This window comes from Pundamilia nyererei, unplaced genomic scaffold, assembly GCF_000239375.1.
Source record: "Pundamilia nyererei isolate P.nyererei 1_Seehausen unplaced genomic scaffold, PunNye1.0 scaffold00086, whole genome shotgun sequence".
NCBI lineage: Eukaryota > Metazoa > Chordata > Actinopteri > Cichliformes > Cichlidae > Pundamilia > Pundamilia nyererei.
The window spans coordinates 1,069,988-1,085,646 of record NW_005187487.1 but is presented as its reverse complement, the minus strand read 5'-3'; the positions used below and the strand labels follow the sequence as shown (position 1 = coordinate 1,085,646).

At 40.4% G+C, this 15,659-nt stretch overlaps 3 protein-coding genes across 6 annotated transcripts in view; 1 reads left to right on the top strand and 2 right to left on the bottom strand.

Moving 5' to 3' along the window:
- LOC102197974 (CAP-Gly domain-containing linker protein 4) overlaps window positions 1-8,166 on the bottom strand; it is a 59,725-nt gene extending 51,559 nt beyond the window's left edge. The window contains exons 1-2 of one of the 2 annotated variants that reach the window (XM_005738748.2): window positions 7,984-8,166; window positions 3,098-3,244 (exon numbers count right to left, since the gene is read on the bottom strand). The gene's annotated coding sequence lies outside the window, so the exon portion shown is untranslated. The remainder of the gene's footprint in view (window positions 1-3,097; window positions 3,245-7,983) is intronic. The other variant, XM_005738749.2, reaches the window with a different exon arrangement.
- slc66a3 (solute carrier family 66 member 3) lies at window positions 1,114-8,566 on the top strand. The gene is made up of 7 exons (XM_005738753.2): window positions 1,114-1,383; window positions 4,768-4,850; window positions 5,271-5,340; window positions 5,451-5,508; window positions 5,868-5,988; window positions 7,131-7,172; window positions 8,098-8,566. The coding sequence occupies exons 1-7, from the start codon at window positions 1,235-1,237 to the stop codon at window positions 8,196-8,198; spliced, it is 624 nt and encodes a 207-aa protein (XP_005738810.1). The 5' UTR covers window positions 1,114-1,234; the 3' UTR covers window positions 8,199-8,566.
- A 1,282-nt stretch (window positions 8,567-9,848) lies between these two features.
- rock2a (rho-associated, coiled-coil containing protein kinase 2a) overlaps window positions 9,849-15,659 on the bottom strand; it is a 41,339-nt gene continuing 35,528 nt past the window's right edge. The window contains exons 27-33 of one of the 3 annotated variants that reach the window (XR_001290443.1): window positions 15,020-15,090; window positions 14,847-14,935; window positions 14,665-14,743; window positions 14,290-14,557; window positions 13,957-14,170; window positions 12,873-13,013; window positions 9,849-11,582 (exon numbers count right to left, since the gene is read on the bottom strand). Coding sequence is in view for 2 of the 3 variants with exons in the window: in XM_005738744.2 (XP_005738801.1) it covers window positions 11,579-11,582; window positions 12,960-13,013; window positions 13,957-14,170; window positions 14,290-14,557; window positions 14,665-14,743; window positions 14,847-14,935; window positions 15,020-15,090 (779 nt within the window). In the remaining variant the exon portion in view is untranslated. The remainder of the gene's footprint in view (window positions 11,583-12,872; window positions 13,014-13,956; window positions 14,171-14,289; window positions 14,558-14,664; window positions 14,744-14,846; window positions 14,936-15,019; window positions 15,091-15,659) is intronic. The other 2 variants (XM_005738744.2, XM_005738745.2) reach the window with 2 other exon arrangements.

The window sequence follows — 15,659 nt, the reverse complement described above, 5'->3', positions numbered from 1 at the left end:
TTAAAGGTCTGGGGAAAAAGGGTTCTTGAATAATTCATGGACATGTGTTGCTGTTGTTCCTTGTTTGTGTGTATCAGTGGCTGTGTGTGTGGGTGTGGCAAATCACTGAGTTTCAGGCATCATCAGGCCTGGTGGATGTGTGCGGAGAGCACACGGACACTTACTTTTTGGGGAAGACATGATGCGGCAGTCAAGGGAGAGCACGGGGATTTATTGTCATTTGTTGCACTGTAAATAAACGCGCTGTTTGCTGTGAGGAATCCTGCATTTTGGGTTCTACTTCCCCCCCATCCCCACGGTCTACCATACAGACCGTGACAAAAAATTAATATCTTTATAATAATGTAATCATGTATGCAATCACTGTAGTCGCCCACTTAAAAACAAAGCACCCTGTATACATCCCTGTTGTAAACCTTTGAAAACATCTTAAATTTATGCCTTTTGCTATCAGAGACAAGCTGATTCACAGTGATTTCCCACCTAAAGGGCACGGAAACGTTCTGTTTCAACTTTTCTTTAATGTCGTCCTGTTCTGTTTGGGGCCCCAATGTCTGAAGAATCAAGATGCTTCAAGGTGCAGGTGTGAATCTTTGGCACCAACTTCAATATTTCAAGGCAACAATTGAGGAGTTTGCCTGTAACATGGTAACAGTTCCTACGTTGGTGCTTTCTGTGATGTTTTTAGAAAAGCAAAGTATGAAAATATTAAAAACAAAACAAAAACTACAGCGCAGGCCCAGACTCATGAGAGGAAATGATTTTCCGTGCTCAGAAAGTACAGATTTCAAATACTCCGGGCGAAGCTGTGTGCCGTCCAATCAGCGTTCAGTGGATGTACGGAAGTGAGAAAAGATGCCGTCTGACGGGAACCTGCCAAGCTAACGGCTAAGAAGAGGAGGTGAAACAGGTGCACTTTCAAAATAAAAGAAAGTCTCTATCATTCTATGAATAGATTTGTGTTAGACGTTTGTTTTTTGATTTTTTACTTTTTACACACATTCATATAATTGTTTATTTTCTTTAAGTTTCAGACTATAGCCTAAAAGTTCTAACGCTTTCCACATAGTCACAGTCACTTTTATTTTGAAAGTTCAAAGCGGAAGTATTTTGTAAATTCGAGCAGTCTGATTGTGGAGGCAGAGCAGTAGGGTCCTGCGGGTCGTTTTTTGATAGAAATTAGCATAGATCTGTCAATCTAAAGTTTACATTTTGTAATCCCTCTCTTTACAACATGCAGCAGGTCGACACGTTGTTGCACATCGCGAATTTCAGCACACTGTTTGTGTGCATGGTGCTCAAGTTCCCGCAGATCTTTGTACTGATGCGAGCGAAATCTACGACCGGAGTGAGCCTCAACAGCCTTCTGCTGGAGCTGATCGGGTAGGCTGCTGTCCCGCTTCTGGGATGTTTTTTTTTTTCTTTTTTCTTGCTCTTAAATTTTGTTACATAATCTGTTCACGTGTGCGAGTATCCATGTAATTTAGTAGCTTCAAGCTGCTGTGATGATGGGACGTCTTCCTCTTCCTCACTTGCGGTTGGTGTTCAGCAGTGAAGGCGGACTCATCCTGTCAGAGAGCAGCTACAAATGCTTCTTCTGAAAACGCTGCGAGACGCTCAACACTAAAAGCTCTGGTGTTGTCTTTGTTACCAAAATTCTTTCTCCTTAAAGGCTGGATAAACGATGTTTAAAAGTTACCACCTTACTGGTAACATTCTAACAACGTTGAATGTTACCAGTAAGTCAGAATGTTACAATCACCGCGTAACCCTACAGTACAGGTGATAGAATCGCTGGTATTGGTATTGGTATTGACTCGATAGTAGCGTGATAGGACCGATACTTAGTTCTACAGCATATTGATACAACAGAAGTTGACTAAGTGCTTTAGAGAGAGGCAAGTTTCAGGTGTCCTCCCCCGAAAAAAATCAGCTTCAAAATACATGAAAACCCGAAACGTTTGATTTTTATTGCTCATTGAGATGTGTACATAATTTTCAAATTGATGATTGATCATAAATCATGACACTGCTCTCCCCAACACAAGCTGCCTTTATACGTCATAAGTATCAGTATCGGCAATACCTATCCTGCATTTTCAGTATAACACAGTGCTATCTTACTTGCATTTCTTTGGACTGTGGAAGGAACCCATGCAGGTACAGAGAAAAAGTGCAAACTTCATCCCTAAAGAAATTTCTTTTCTTACTCCAAAACACCCTCAAACTGTTGCAGACAAAGTGCTCTCCATTAGCTAACATTACAGTATAAAAAATTCTGTCACATTAGGCCTCAGTAGCATCCTGAAAATGGTTATCATGTAACATCCTCAGCATTGCAGTCAACACATTTTGCCATAGTTAAGCTTTATGTACTTTTGTCCATGTTTTATCTATGGAGAGACGGACTGAGAGCTTTTAAGACATATTTTAGCATTTTAACAATATTTCTGTTTTGTGTGAAATCAACTGTACTGTTCACAGTAAGTCTGCTAAAGACCAAAACTGCCTTCAGATGATAAGCTTTTGGAACCAAACACACAAGTTATACTCCAATATAATAGTACTCTGTATTTCCATTTATATAGATGTATTACTCCTGTATAGTATCCAGATTGCAGGATTAGCAGTGCATTTCATTATAAAAGTTGAGTGACTAAAGCCATCCAGGGGGTCAGACTGGATCCGTTGGGCAGCTCATGGAGAACAGGTTTGACACCCCCATCCTAAAACTCCTACAGAATCGCTGATGTATAGCAATACATTTTGGCATAAATACCACTTTCACTTTGATAAAAGAAATGAGTATTTCTTACAGATTAAAACTTAAATAGGACACAAAGAGATTGTGTTCCTAACAGCTGAAAAACTACAGTACCTTAAAATGAAAAAAAAAAAATCCTACTGCGAAGGCTCAACACTGAACAATTGTGCTTTGTTTGCACAGCTGAAGATTTTGGTTAAATGATTAAAAACGGGGTAAGAGTCAGCCTCGGCTGGCTCTGTGTGAAGCTTTGTGCAGTCTGCTGTTGAATCAGTGCAGCAGATTAGAGCTTGAAGTGCTTCTTATGCATTGAACAGGAAGTGTTGTGGTTACCTTCACTGTTGGAGCAGGAGGGATAAAGACCGTGTCTGTAAGTCTGCGTAATTTCTCTCTCTCCTTGGTGCCTGGCAGTGGCTGCACTGTCTGAAATGTCCCCACTGTTTTGGTAAGCGTTAGCTTGCTGTCGCTGTGCATGCCACGCTGAAACAGTGAAGACGTTTATGTAGTTAGTAGTAATCTACACAGCATGGCTACAAAGCAGCAAAGAAAAGCACTCTTGTCATTCGGCATGAACGGTTGTGTCACTAGTGGAAAATCATTTCCACACACGCCAATATTAAATAGCTCTATTCTAGATTATATTAACTGGCAGTTGGCTTTATTGATCACTACCTCTTCCTAGGAACAAAAAAAAAAAGCCCCAACACAATAAAGCCTATCTGAGAGTGGATAGGTTAATCTGCTATTGATTTCACCATATGATGTTGTTGTGTTATACTGTTTATTTAACACTGTGGGAATCTCTGTGTGCACATGTATGCATCTGTACGGTGGCTTGCAATAACAGGGCTGGGAGTCTCAAACCTGCCAGAATCAAAACAAACTCATTAGTGCAGAAGTAAAAATGGATTATGTCATCAAATGCCCCAAATGTAAACTGTATGTATAAATGTATTTTATAAAATGGGACATGAATTGAGATGCTTTTACTTGCTTTTTTATTTACTTGTCTTTGCATGAATATCTCAGTTCATTTGCTTTCTTTTTTAATTTTTGATGTATTCAGTACATCCATCCATCCATCCGCTTTTGTGCTGCCTGTCTGGGCTGTAAGAGCAACAGTCTAAGCAGAGGAGTTTAAACCTCCCTCTCCCTAGTTAGGAGGTGATGCCAGTGTGGTCCTCAGCCAACTGACAGCTGTAATCGCTCTCCTGGTTCCTGGGTCTACACAGAGCTCTCTTTCTTTACCTATAAAATCCAAGTCAGACTCCTAAAGTGCCTTAACTTGCTCCTCACCCTATCTTTGCATTCATGAGCGCTGACATTGTATTTATTTCCATTTCATTTTCCCTTCATTTATCTCTGCAAACATTTCTGTTTGTCTTTTTACGTTCCTTTATGCATTTCTAACCACTGCAATCTGCAAGCACATTTGCATAATTTAGCAGAGATGAAAAATCAAAAAGGGAAAATGGAATAATAGATGTTTAGGGGGAAAAGCAAAGGAAAAATGCTTGAATGGGAAAAATAATACACTGATAAACAAAAGGGAAGATTAATCGATATAAAGGTAGCTAAATATAGAAGCAAATTATAAAAAATATTAGTTCATTTGATTTTTTAAAAAACAAACAAACAACTATTGGCACATTTAATGGCATCTTGATTTCTTTACGGTTTGATTGCAGTCAGTTCAGCCCTCTATAGACTACTACTTGCAGACCTTCTCCTGCTGAAGGCTACCACTGTTGATTCATCGTGTTTGCTGAGCACACCGAGTCGAGCTGCTCTCATAAAAGAGTGAATGAACTGATCATCATGCTGCCGCTTGGCTCAGAAACTGCTTGTTGACTCCCCGTGTGAATCCCTTCCCACAACATCAAGCTTTAAGCAGCCACTGATTCTTTGGCTCGTTTGCCCCTGAGCATTGTTTCTCATTTTAATCAGTACTGAATATAACAAAACACCTCCAGTTTAATAACCTGACACCATATGCTTTACAGGTTCATTGTTTTTGTAACATATCAGATGTACTACGACTACCCACCGCCAACCTACTTGGAATATCCCATCCTCATTGCTCAAGGTAAGTTATGCTGTTACATAAGTTTCCTCTGCTTATAATTATCTCCGCAAGTGTCTTTTTTTCAACCTTGTCTTAGATCCAGATTCCTTAATTAGTTTATCATTCAGTCTTAAATGCCTCGCGTTGCTCTCTGTAGTCTCTGTCTATTGAGATCATTCAAAAGGAGCTCAGTCATATTAACGTATCTTGTTTAGTAAAGCTGCACATATGATTGGCAACTTCATGCCCGTGGCAGTGGTGGAGGAAATTAAGACTTTTCATTAAGTGTAATTAAGGGTAGAGAGATGGGCAAAATAAAGTTGGAAAAAACAGAAGGAGTCTGAATACACTCTGAAGCATCTGCAAATATCAGCAGCCCTTGAAATGGAAATCAAACAGAGCTGTAAATGGTGCGAGTTATAACCCGCCGTGTGTCCTCAGACGTCATCCTCCTCTTCCTGATTCTTCACTACAACGGCAGCCTGCGGCAGAGCCTCATCTACGCCGTGGTGTATCCTTTCACTTATCGCACCAATTGATGTGAAAGTGCTCGTTCAATTTGTGCAGAAATCAATGACCCATTAGACTTTTGTGTCCCTGCCTTAACGTACTTGTGCTCAGGTTTGTGGGAGGCTGGAGGCTCCTGACTCTGGAGAAGTGGATCATAGATTTGGCTATGGTAATAAACCTGTTTAAAATCAATCATAAGTCAGTGTGTGCGTGAGAGACAGAGTCAGCAAAGAGATGGCATGTCATCAGTCAGGGGCAATGAGGTGGAGCTTTGAGAAGAAACTTATACAGACCTCATTTCACCCGGTGTTTCTCACCCAGACCTTATAAATGCCAAATGGCCCGGTTGGTTAATGAGATGAACATGTCTCAGGGCGTTTTGCATTTAAATAGGTGAGAGCAGCGAACCCTCCACATCCTTTCCTCTTAAAGTTTGACCGAAGCAGCAGAAGGTGTTTGAAACTTTTTGAAATTCAGCTCCATGTTCAGCTTGTTATCACATGAAATCTGACCTCCTTCTCCTCTCAGAGCCTGTGCACATTTATTAGTGCAGCCAGTAAGTTTGCCCAGCTGCAATGCCTGTGGAGGTCAAAGGACGGCAGGCAGGTTAGTGCCCTCTCCTGGGCTCTAGCTACCTACACGTGTATGGGTGAGTTTAACCAGCCAACAGTGTTCGCTGTGTTTTTTTTGTTGTTGTTGCTGCATTCCCCACTGTATGATTAGATATACATTCAAGTTCTCTTTTTTAGCTGTGTACCAAACAACATTGAAGTTGTAGTATTATAACTTAGTTTAAAATAAAAACTTTGAGGTTAAGTTTGAGGATTTTACCATTCATTCATAATACGTTAAAAAGTAATTCAGTAGTCTTTGTGGAGAAGTCTCAGCAATTTCTTCAAAAATTATAATAACTTTAGGAATTAAAAGATCTACTGCTAATTTTATTTGAAAGCCAAATACAAGCAAAAGATAGCAAGAACACATTCATGCTGATTTGAGAGGAAAATTGAGCTAGTGAGCCCTACAACCTGGATGTACACAGTCTATATTGGTGTATGATCCCAGGATCCTTTCCATGATTAAGAAGAAACCATTCACAAAGGTCATCATCAAGAGAAGACTTTTGATAGATAAAGATCAACTTGTGAAAAGAAATGTGGAGGTTTCATAATCCAACTCTGTAAAAATGTTACATAACCGCTGTTCATGGGGATAAACTGCTCAGATTCATACAAATGCAGCAGCGACTTACTGCAAAATCACCTCAAGGGGATCTGAAAGTTAAGTGGAATATTGTATAGTAGGCGAGTCGATCACCTATTCAAAACCCAGTGAGTTGCATTTTAAAATTAAAGGTAGAAACAACAACTGGAATCACTTTAAATTTAACTCCTCAAATTAAAGCTGAGCCCCGAGTCTATATTCAGTAGATCACTTAAACTTGTTTCTGTACTCAGCTTAAAAAAAAGAAAAAAAAGAAAAAGCAAATACGGTGTGATTATCAGAAATTGTAACAAACTGCAGCATGAAAACGTGCCAAGGATACTGTTGCTACTTTTCATACTGCAGTCCTATCGCTGTCAAACTGAATCCTGTTAAGCACTTTTATCAGTTCACATAAATCCCCCTCCCTAAAGTAACAAGTCTACTCTTTCATTTCATGAATATGCACGGTAGTGTTTATTCAGCCCCCAATTTAATAAATGAGCAATCCAACGCTTCATTAATGAATGATCAGACGCTCTGTCGGGTAACAGGGATGTCATTAACTCTGCTTCCTCTTCGTTTCAGCTCGGATTTACACCACCACAGTGACAACTGGAGACGTGCAGGGTAAGTCGGTCTGAATTACTAATGACTGTGGGAGGTGTTGCATCCCAGAATTTTTAATGAACACTTCAAGGGAAAATGATTTGTTTTCTAAATAACCATCGTAGATTTAAAACGAGCATTTTTTGTGCTCTTCTCTGGGAAATATCCTAAATAAGTTCACAAGGAAGTGAATAGTGACTTTGTTTTATACTTAGCGGTCGAATTCGTTTAGATTAGACTGCTTTAAAACAAAAAGGGACGTTAGTGCGGATGAGGCCACCCGGGCCCGTTCAGTAATCTATCAGTAATGCATCATACTTCTATATTTCAGCAAGAGTAAAAGTGGGGTTTACAAAGCATTAGTGAGACCTCCTATGATGTATGGTTTGAAGATGGTGGCACTGACAAAAAGACAGGAGGTGGAGCTGGAGATGGTAAGATTTTCATTGGCAGAGACCAGAATGGACAGGATTAGAAATGAGAATATCAGGGAGAGATGGTTTGGACGTGTGCAGAGCAGAGATTGTGGATGTACTATACAAAGGATTTTGAATGTGGAGCTGCCAGGCAGGAGGGAAAAAGGAAGACCACACAGAAGGTTTGGGGATGTAGTGGAGGACACAAGGAGGATGCTAAGGATAGGAGGAGGAGGAGAACCGGAGTCTGGTTAGTGTTAATGGCTAACTTTCAGTCATAATTAATTAAACTGGCAGGTCTAAAGGGCTGCTTCTTTACAATAATGAACGTCAGTAACAGGACTGTCATACAAATTTACACATCACCGGAAACCTGCAGTTTCTTATAAGACCAAAGGATTTCAGGCATCTTTTACCTGGAGTATCTCCGAGTAGTCACCATTTGTAACTCCAGCTCTGCTGTCCTTGTGTGATTCAGAGACGTCGCTGTCAGCTTCCGTGTTTCTGATCATCTTTTCTCTTTGCAACAGTTCTGGTGCGGTTCATAGCGATGACCCTGCTGAACCTGTGGGTGTTGCTCACTGTGCTCCACTATCAGAGACGCGGCAGCAGCTCCAAGAAGAAAGACTAAGTGTTTAACACTGGATTCTGCAGATCAAAGACAACTGGGTCACTTTAGGCACAACCAGTACTGTAAAATGAAACTAACGGGTAACAAGAGGTCTATCAGCAGAGAGATGATTTTTTTATATAGTCTGTCTTCCCTGTTAAAGCCACACATTTGTTTGAATAACATTCCAGTTTGTAAAAATCTGTTGATAGGAAGAGAGACCAATGCTTTGCCATACAGTCTGTGAAAATTCAAAACAAATCTATTGTTAGACACGACCCCACGTATATGTGAAACGATCCTATTCCGGGTAAATTGTTTTGGAAAAGCTTTTGTATATGTAAAGTTATTTTCTGAACTGTTTCAATAAACCAAATTCTACCTTTTTACAGTGAGGTCATTTAATTTAAAATAAAAAGTTGAGTATGGGAGCTCAACACTGCCAAAATTCAAAACAAAACATTGCATGAAATATGCCACAAATTCAATCTCAGATTGATGTGATTTCATTTGCTTTATTGTAACTCACCATGTTTCTGGACAAAGACACAGTTCTTATGATTGCGACACCACCACGGTGGATTTCAAATCAAACAGGATTTGACTGAAGTGCAGACTTTCAGTTTTAATCAATATGGTTTAACAAAAGTATTGCAGAGACTGTTTGGTATTCAGGCCATTTGTATTCAAGGTCCTCTCAGAGGCTCAAAATTAATTGGACAGCTAGCTAACGAGCAGTTCCATGCCCAGGTGAGACTTGTTCCCTCATTATTCCATGACAGATTAAGAGGATAAAACACCTGGAGTTGATTGCAACTGTTAAACTTGCAGGGGATATATATGTATATATAATTATTTATTGTCTCATTTAAAAGAGAAAGAACAGATGAGCTGTCATGGTACGAGAATGTAAGGAACCAGGTCACTGGTGTCATGTTAATCCATTGAAATTTGGCCTATACTCACCAAGGTCAACTCAGTGCTTCATTGTTAGAAAACTGATTTAAAAAAAACAAAAACCCTTAGAACTTATGGTTCTTATTACCGTGGTCATTTTTGCAACATATAGAAAGTACTGTGTAAAGATTTAAAGTATCACATTTGACCTCTGACATATCCTTCAAGAAAAATAGTGTAATCGGAAGGTTAAAGTGATAATACTTTGTAGAGCCATTTAAAATTGTTTCTTACTGCCAAAAGTATTCACTCAGCCATCCAAATCATTGAATCCAGGTGTTCCTATCACTTCTACATGTGTATAAAATCAAGTACCTAGGTGTGGTACCTTGACAGGATGCCACCTGTGGAACAAGTCCAGATGTGAAATTTCCTTGTTACTAAATTTCCAGTTAGTGGCGTCATGACAAAGCAGAAGTGATTGGGAATGACAGCTCGGCCACAAAGAATTTTCTTTTTGCCTGTCCAGTCCGTCACTGTAGCACTCAGAATTATTGTCTGAAGGCCAAGAATTTTCTTTTTTAGATTTCGGTATTATTTAATGTGTTTCTCTTTCGTGTTTCAGTAGTTTGAGTATGACCGACAGCTTGTGTTGGACTCAATATCAGAATACGGAGGATTCCATATGCCTAAAAAAAAAAACCAGTGGAATAAAATCAAAAATATCAATTTGTCACAATTTATATTTATTATACAAAACTGCTTACTATTTAATATTTTTTGTGGCACATTTTTATTTTGGCACTTTTGGTTCACCATAGTTGTACACCTCTGCAGAATGACAACGTCTAACATTTTTAAAACAGAAAAACGATCCAAAACCAGAAGGCACATCCATGTCTTTATTGTTGAAGTGGTTATTATCATAGAGCTGTTTGATAGCAAACATGCAATCTGGATGTAGAACCCTTAAATACAAAGTGGACAAGGCTGTATAAATAATATAATGTGCACTGTATGGCATGTAAAATATATACTGTGTATATTTATATGTATAAAACATGCTTCTTGGTTAAAGGAGAGTGCACATACACACACACACACGCACTCAGTTTACTCTCCACCTGCTAACTAAGTCACATACATACGACAATGTGCCCAAACTCAGAGTTTGGTTTCCTTTAATACAAAAATAAGGACAAACACTTTTAGAAAAAACTTCAATGGAATAGTGCTGCTCAGTATTTCCACTCATGGTTTCAGGATATGATTGGATACCTTCATTATTTCGGCTTCTTATTGGTTAACTTCCCTCATTTTCACTTTTGGTACTGACTAAAAATGACTAGGCATGTGGGTGAAAAAGCAAACGCATGCAAGTTCACTCAGAGTAGTTTGTGATGAAAGGCGCGGCTTCAGTCAAGTATACTTGGATAATACAATGCCTGTGTGTCGTCTCTGGTGAAGCCCAGATGTACATTCAAAAACAACAGAAGGAGCCGAGCTCTGATCAGAAAGCATTAACGGTGCACCCCTTTGAATTCAGTAAACATTAACCCTCAGAACTGACAGTGCAGGTTTGCAGAGATTATGGGATCGTGAGGACTTCATGTCTTAATCTAATGCCATTTCAAGCAGGATTCTGTTCCCTTTGTAGTCGTTTGACGTCAAACCCATGATTCAGCGTGTGCATGAGTCAGAAATCTGAATAAGAGGCACTCTGAGAATTATTTGCTCATATCCGAGAGGAAGCTGGGCTTCATTTGCTGCCTTAATGACTTTCCATGAAGTCACAGCTCATTTGGTTCCTAAGTACCTTATTCAAGATTCCCCATGGACACGCACCTGAAAGCAGAGCTGTGAAAAGCAAGAAGCTACAATCATGTTAAAGAGTTTGAAAGTACAGACACCATAAGCCAACAAAAATACAGACTCTTCTGAGTGTAGTGTTCCCCCATTAAACCCTTCATATTGTTCACAATCATTAAACACAAGATTGTCTTTTTTTCTTTTGGCCATGAGAATCCTCAAAGGTGGTGTGGAGGTGGTTTCCTGCTGGCTGCTTCAATCAGACAGAACTGTCTGTCCTGGAGAGAACTGTTAAGCTAAGTGTTCCCCTGTTCTTGTCAGCCTTGGTCAGGCTCATAAGAGCTATCCTCCATTGTGTGGGAGCCGAACAAGCTACTCCAGCATCCAAGAGCTGCACAAGTGCTCTCGCCAAGGACCCAGGAGAGGACTTGGGTTATATGTTTATGAGACGCCCAGCTTGCTGTAAAGACGGCAGATGCTGAGGTGAGCTTGCTAAGTGGCTTGGAAACAAGCTGAATAAAAATGGAAAATGCCAGACTTGGTAACTCTCGCAGGCTGAAACGGGACAGGGTGGAGTGGGCAGTGGAGAAACCAGTCCAGTGTGCTGATCTGCAAACGGAGGTTTGTATAGAGTCTTTGATTTAGGAAGAAACTCTTCCCACCACCTCGTCGATGCACCACACTCCCGGGCAAGGTTAACTGGAGGGAGAGAGAGAAACAGATGCAAGTTAATCTCAGCAAATATGCAGCGAGATGTCAGGAAGATTAAAAGATTGGGCTGTGATTTGAATGGAACAGCGAAGGCATCATTTCATACAATTACCAAATCAAGGACCTGGCTGATTTTCAGACCGAATGTAAGAAGCTGCATTTTTAATCGTTACCCTACATTTATTTTATCTCAGCAAAAAACTCAAATGATTTAAAAGTCTTTGTAGTAAACAAACTGGCTAAGCATGCATTAGTCCTACCAAGATATACAATGATCCTAATTTGGATTTTAAGCAAGTCCTATGTCCACAGACTGTATATAAAAGATGGAAATAGCCACCGAGCAGAACATTTCAGCCATTGCCATCTTGTTTTTTTTAATTATTATTTTCCTTATACATTTTATGATTTAAGGGTGACGACACTCCACACTCATCCTGTGACGAACTGTCAGTCACAAGATGGTCTTACCCTAAACCAGTATATTTAACTAAATTGAGAACATGCTGTAATAAATGAAACCACTGATTTGATCCATAAGTTCACCAAAAAAAAAGTGCTGATTGAGGTGTTCGCGTGAGCCTTAGTAATTTTCTCTGCTGGCCATGAGACAGACGGCAAGTCAATTCTGAATTAATTTCTATGAAGAGCATCTGCATGATTTTGGTCCTGAAAACCTTTTGGTTTCTTACTGTCGTCCACTGCACAGCCTGTGTGGAGAGCAAAAGAGGTTTGCTCCAAATTAATTTCAGTTCATTCCAGTTTATCTGCATTTGTAGACACTGCCTGGAACATGAGAAATGAAAAATCTTGGCTTGGATTTCTTCTAACTAAACCAGACATCCCAACAAATTGTCCAAAATTCCAAGAGGCCAAATCGGCAGACTAGCTGATGTGGTTCCAAGATTGGCTTCGCTTCTCAGGTCATCATATTTTATTCACAGTCTGAGGACAGATCAACATTAAATAATCTAAAGTCTGCGCGGGAATACAGCAGCGAATTGTTCAAGCGAGTCGCAGCCGAGTGCTGCCTCGCTAAAACTCGCTAAAAGTCCTGTCTTATCTCTTGTTGTATGAGAAAGGGCAACTTCAGACAAACCTGAGAACTTATTCTTCTGAATTTATTTTTGTCCAGTTCAAAACACCCAGTGCCCAAGTGATCCCAACTCTTAGAAGAGCAAATCCACCCAAACTACGTGGCTCACGTTCCATAATACAGAGTATATTCACCACCTGCACCACCTCAGAGTGACACCCAAAACAAACAAACATACACACACTGAGAAGTTGAGATGTTTACAGGGAAACATCTGGTCAAAAGAAGAACAAGGAGGAGGAGGAGAAGGAAGGAGCTGTCATTTGTACCAGGTACTGCTGGAATCTTCTCGCTTTATTTTGAAGCCATTTGACCTGCGAGGGCTGAGGTCAGACATTTTTAAGGTTTTTTTAAATGGCAGGCACTGCACAGCACACATTGCACACAGTGTTACCAAATGTGGTCATCAGAAATGTATAGAGGAACAGTCATCATCTATATCATCCAACGCCCAGTGCCAGTCCTGGAGACTGGAGTCCTCCAATCTGAAAGGGGAGATTAGTTTTCATGGCCGTGTAATCGTTACTGCACACAACTCAAGTCTGTTCTGTGGGGTTGTATGAGGGCAAATCCTGAGACATAGAACTGGACTGGACCAGGACAGACAATGACAACAGTTCCTCAACTTCTGCAGGACACACATTGTACATAAAGAACAAAGCTTCACAGGTTAACACCTCAATACACCTTATAAAGAGTTCTTACCAAAGCTGAATAATCAATACGCTAATTTTTCTCCTTCAAGATCATCAGTCGCTTTTTTAAGATTGCTTGTTGAAGTTGCATTTGTAGCCTGTGCACATGATGTGCTGTTTTGACAAGAGTGGATGACATGTAGAGTGCACTGAAGGCACTTTATTATAAGTGGTCAGAACGGGACTTTCAGTCAGTGATTTTAAAGCAAGAGTTGCCTAAAGGTTTTTTTTCTGGTCAGTCAGCAGGCCATTATGGAGAAACAGTCATAATAATTGTGACACACTCAAAATGCAGAATATATACTAAATACTATAAATAAATATTAAACTTTCTGGATGTAGTATGTTAATCAAATACACAAAAATTTCAGTTTTGAGGCTTTTTAGTCAGCCTGCATTATATAGGTCACTCCACTGTATGTACCTCAAATCATTAGAAATCTAGCCTGGAGATCCATAAACTGTTATTTGTTTACCTCCTGCACACCACTTTAACTGTCGTAGCTCACATAGATGAATCCAAAATCACACCTATAGGTGTCTATTACATAAAATCAGCTTTTTAGTCTACCTGCTCTTGCTGGTGGGGAGCTGTCGACTGGGCCTCCTCATGGACTGGCTGGGCTGAACCTTCATGGAGGTCCGCGGTGAGGAGCGTGCGAACTGTTCTGGGTGTGGAGGCTTTTTGGGAATCTTCTTGACCAACCGGCTCACCCACTTCTGCTGCTCCTCCTGGGACACGGCGAGCAGGAGCAGGTTCTTGGCTGTAGAAATGTCGTAGTTCACTGGTGGTAGAAGAGAAGAGAAATGTTCAGTAACACTCCAATTCACAAACATTTAAAAACTCACCAATTGTAAGTAAGATCGAAACACAGCTTTCATAGAAACAACAGGAGCGTCCTACCTTTACAGGGGGCGATGATCTCCTCCTTCTTGTCCATGTGGTCCTTGTGGCACTTGATGTGGCAGCGCCGGCACTCCAGAGCAGGGGGCGGCTTGAACATGTTCCACAGTGGCTTTGTGCAGGCCTCACAGTTGGTGGGGAAGTGGTAGAGGGTGGGAATGAACTCGTGGCCTTTGTGGCAGACGTAATTGGACTTTTCTCCAATGGGATGCGGCTCCACGGGAAACTCTGGCTCCTTTTTGCTTTCACCTTCATTGGCATAAAGAATCTGGAGAGCGGAAAGAGGACATATCTAACTTTTTCAGCCTTCAACAACTCTTTAAACAATCAACATGCTCAAAGAAATAGAACATTTTCAGTAGAGCTAGGGCAGACCTGGAATATCCTGGGAATTTCTTTGGAGTCAGCTCGATACACATCTGTCTGAGTAACAGGTCTCACATGGAAGAGTTTACTGTGTGACAGAAGGGAGTGTTATTTTCTGTTTAAAGCATAGAACGTGTTAATACAAACTGAGCTGTTTTCTTTGCAGAGGTGCCTTCAGGTGTCATACTCACTCTATATCGAGCACCATGTTGGGGATGGACTGCTCTTTGTCTTGCTCGCTGTTGTAGAAAAGAATCTTCTTGCTGCTTACTACAACGTACTGCATTGACAGGACAGAGGTGGTAAGAAAAAAGGTCACATGCTGTTTTGCAGGGTCAAAGCAGTCTCAATGGTTTAGTCCTACCTTTCGCTCCCATCCAAACTTCTTGGTATTGTTTCTGACGGGGAGAGACAGCCAGCCCTCGAGCCTCATTTCTGAGGGCAGAAAGAGAATTCAGATTATTATGGTTTGGTTTGGTTTGAAGAAATCAACAAAATCACATCACATTAAAGTGAAATATTCTAGTCAGACATTATGCACCTTTATAAAAATGCTCTACTTGAGCATTTAAGCACTTTATATAACACGCCTCATTCCCCCATTCTCTTTATTCTACATCTAAGTGATTTGCATCCAACCTCCACACACATTCACACTCTGATGAAAGTATTCGAGAACAACTCAGGGTTCAGAATCTTGCCAAAGGATGCTTTGGCATGTGCGCTGGAGCAGCCAGGGATCAAATCACCAATCGTCATTAATCTGTGCATAACACACTAATGATAAAAGGACTGTATTGGGATTGAAAGTACTTAATTTGAGCTGAATTATAGCGTCTTTCTTCTGAAACTTTCGGAAATTAGGGTTATTCCATTACTCTGACCTGGCATTTTCACACAGGGACAAACAATGCATGTTTTCTCTTTTCCAGATGTTTGTGTGGGAAAAGTCCAGTAGAACAACAGTTTCTGAAATACGCAGACCTGGAACCAACAACCACGCC

What these genes read in the sequence shown, in the direction of transcription:
- slc66a3 (XM_005738753.2), top strand. Translation starts at nt 1,235, where the DNA reads ATGCAGCAGGTCGACACGTTGTTGCACATCGCGAATTTCAGCACACTG. An exon ending in AGCTACCTACACGTGTATGG is followed by an intron (nt 5,989 to 7,130) that starts GTGAGTTTAACC and finishes TCTTCGTTTCAG; the next exon opens with CTCGGATTTACACCACCACA. An exon ending in GACAACTGGAGACGTGCAGG is followed by an intron (nt 7,173 to 8,097) that starts GTAAGTCGGTCT and finishes TCTTTGCAACAG; the next exon opens with TTCTGGTGCGGTTCATAGCG.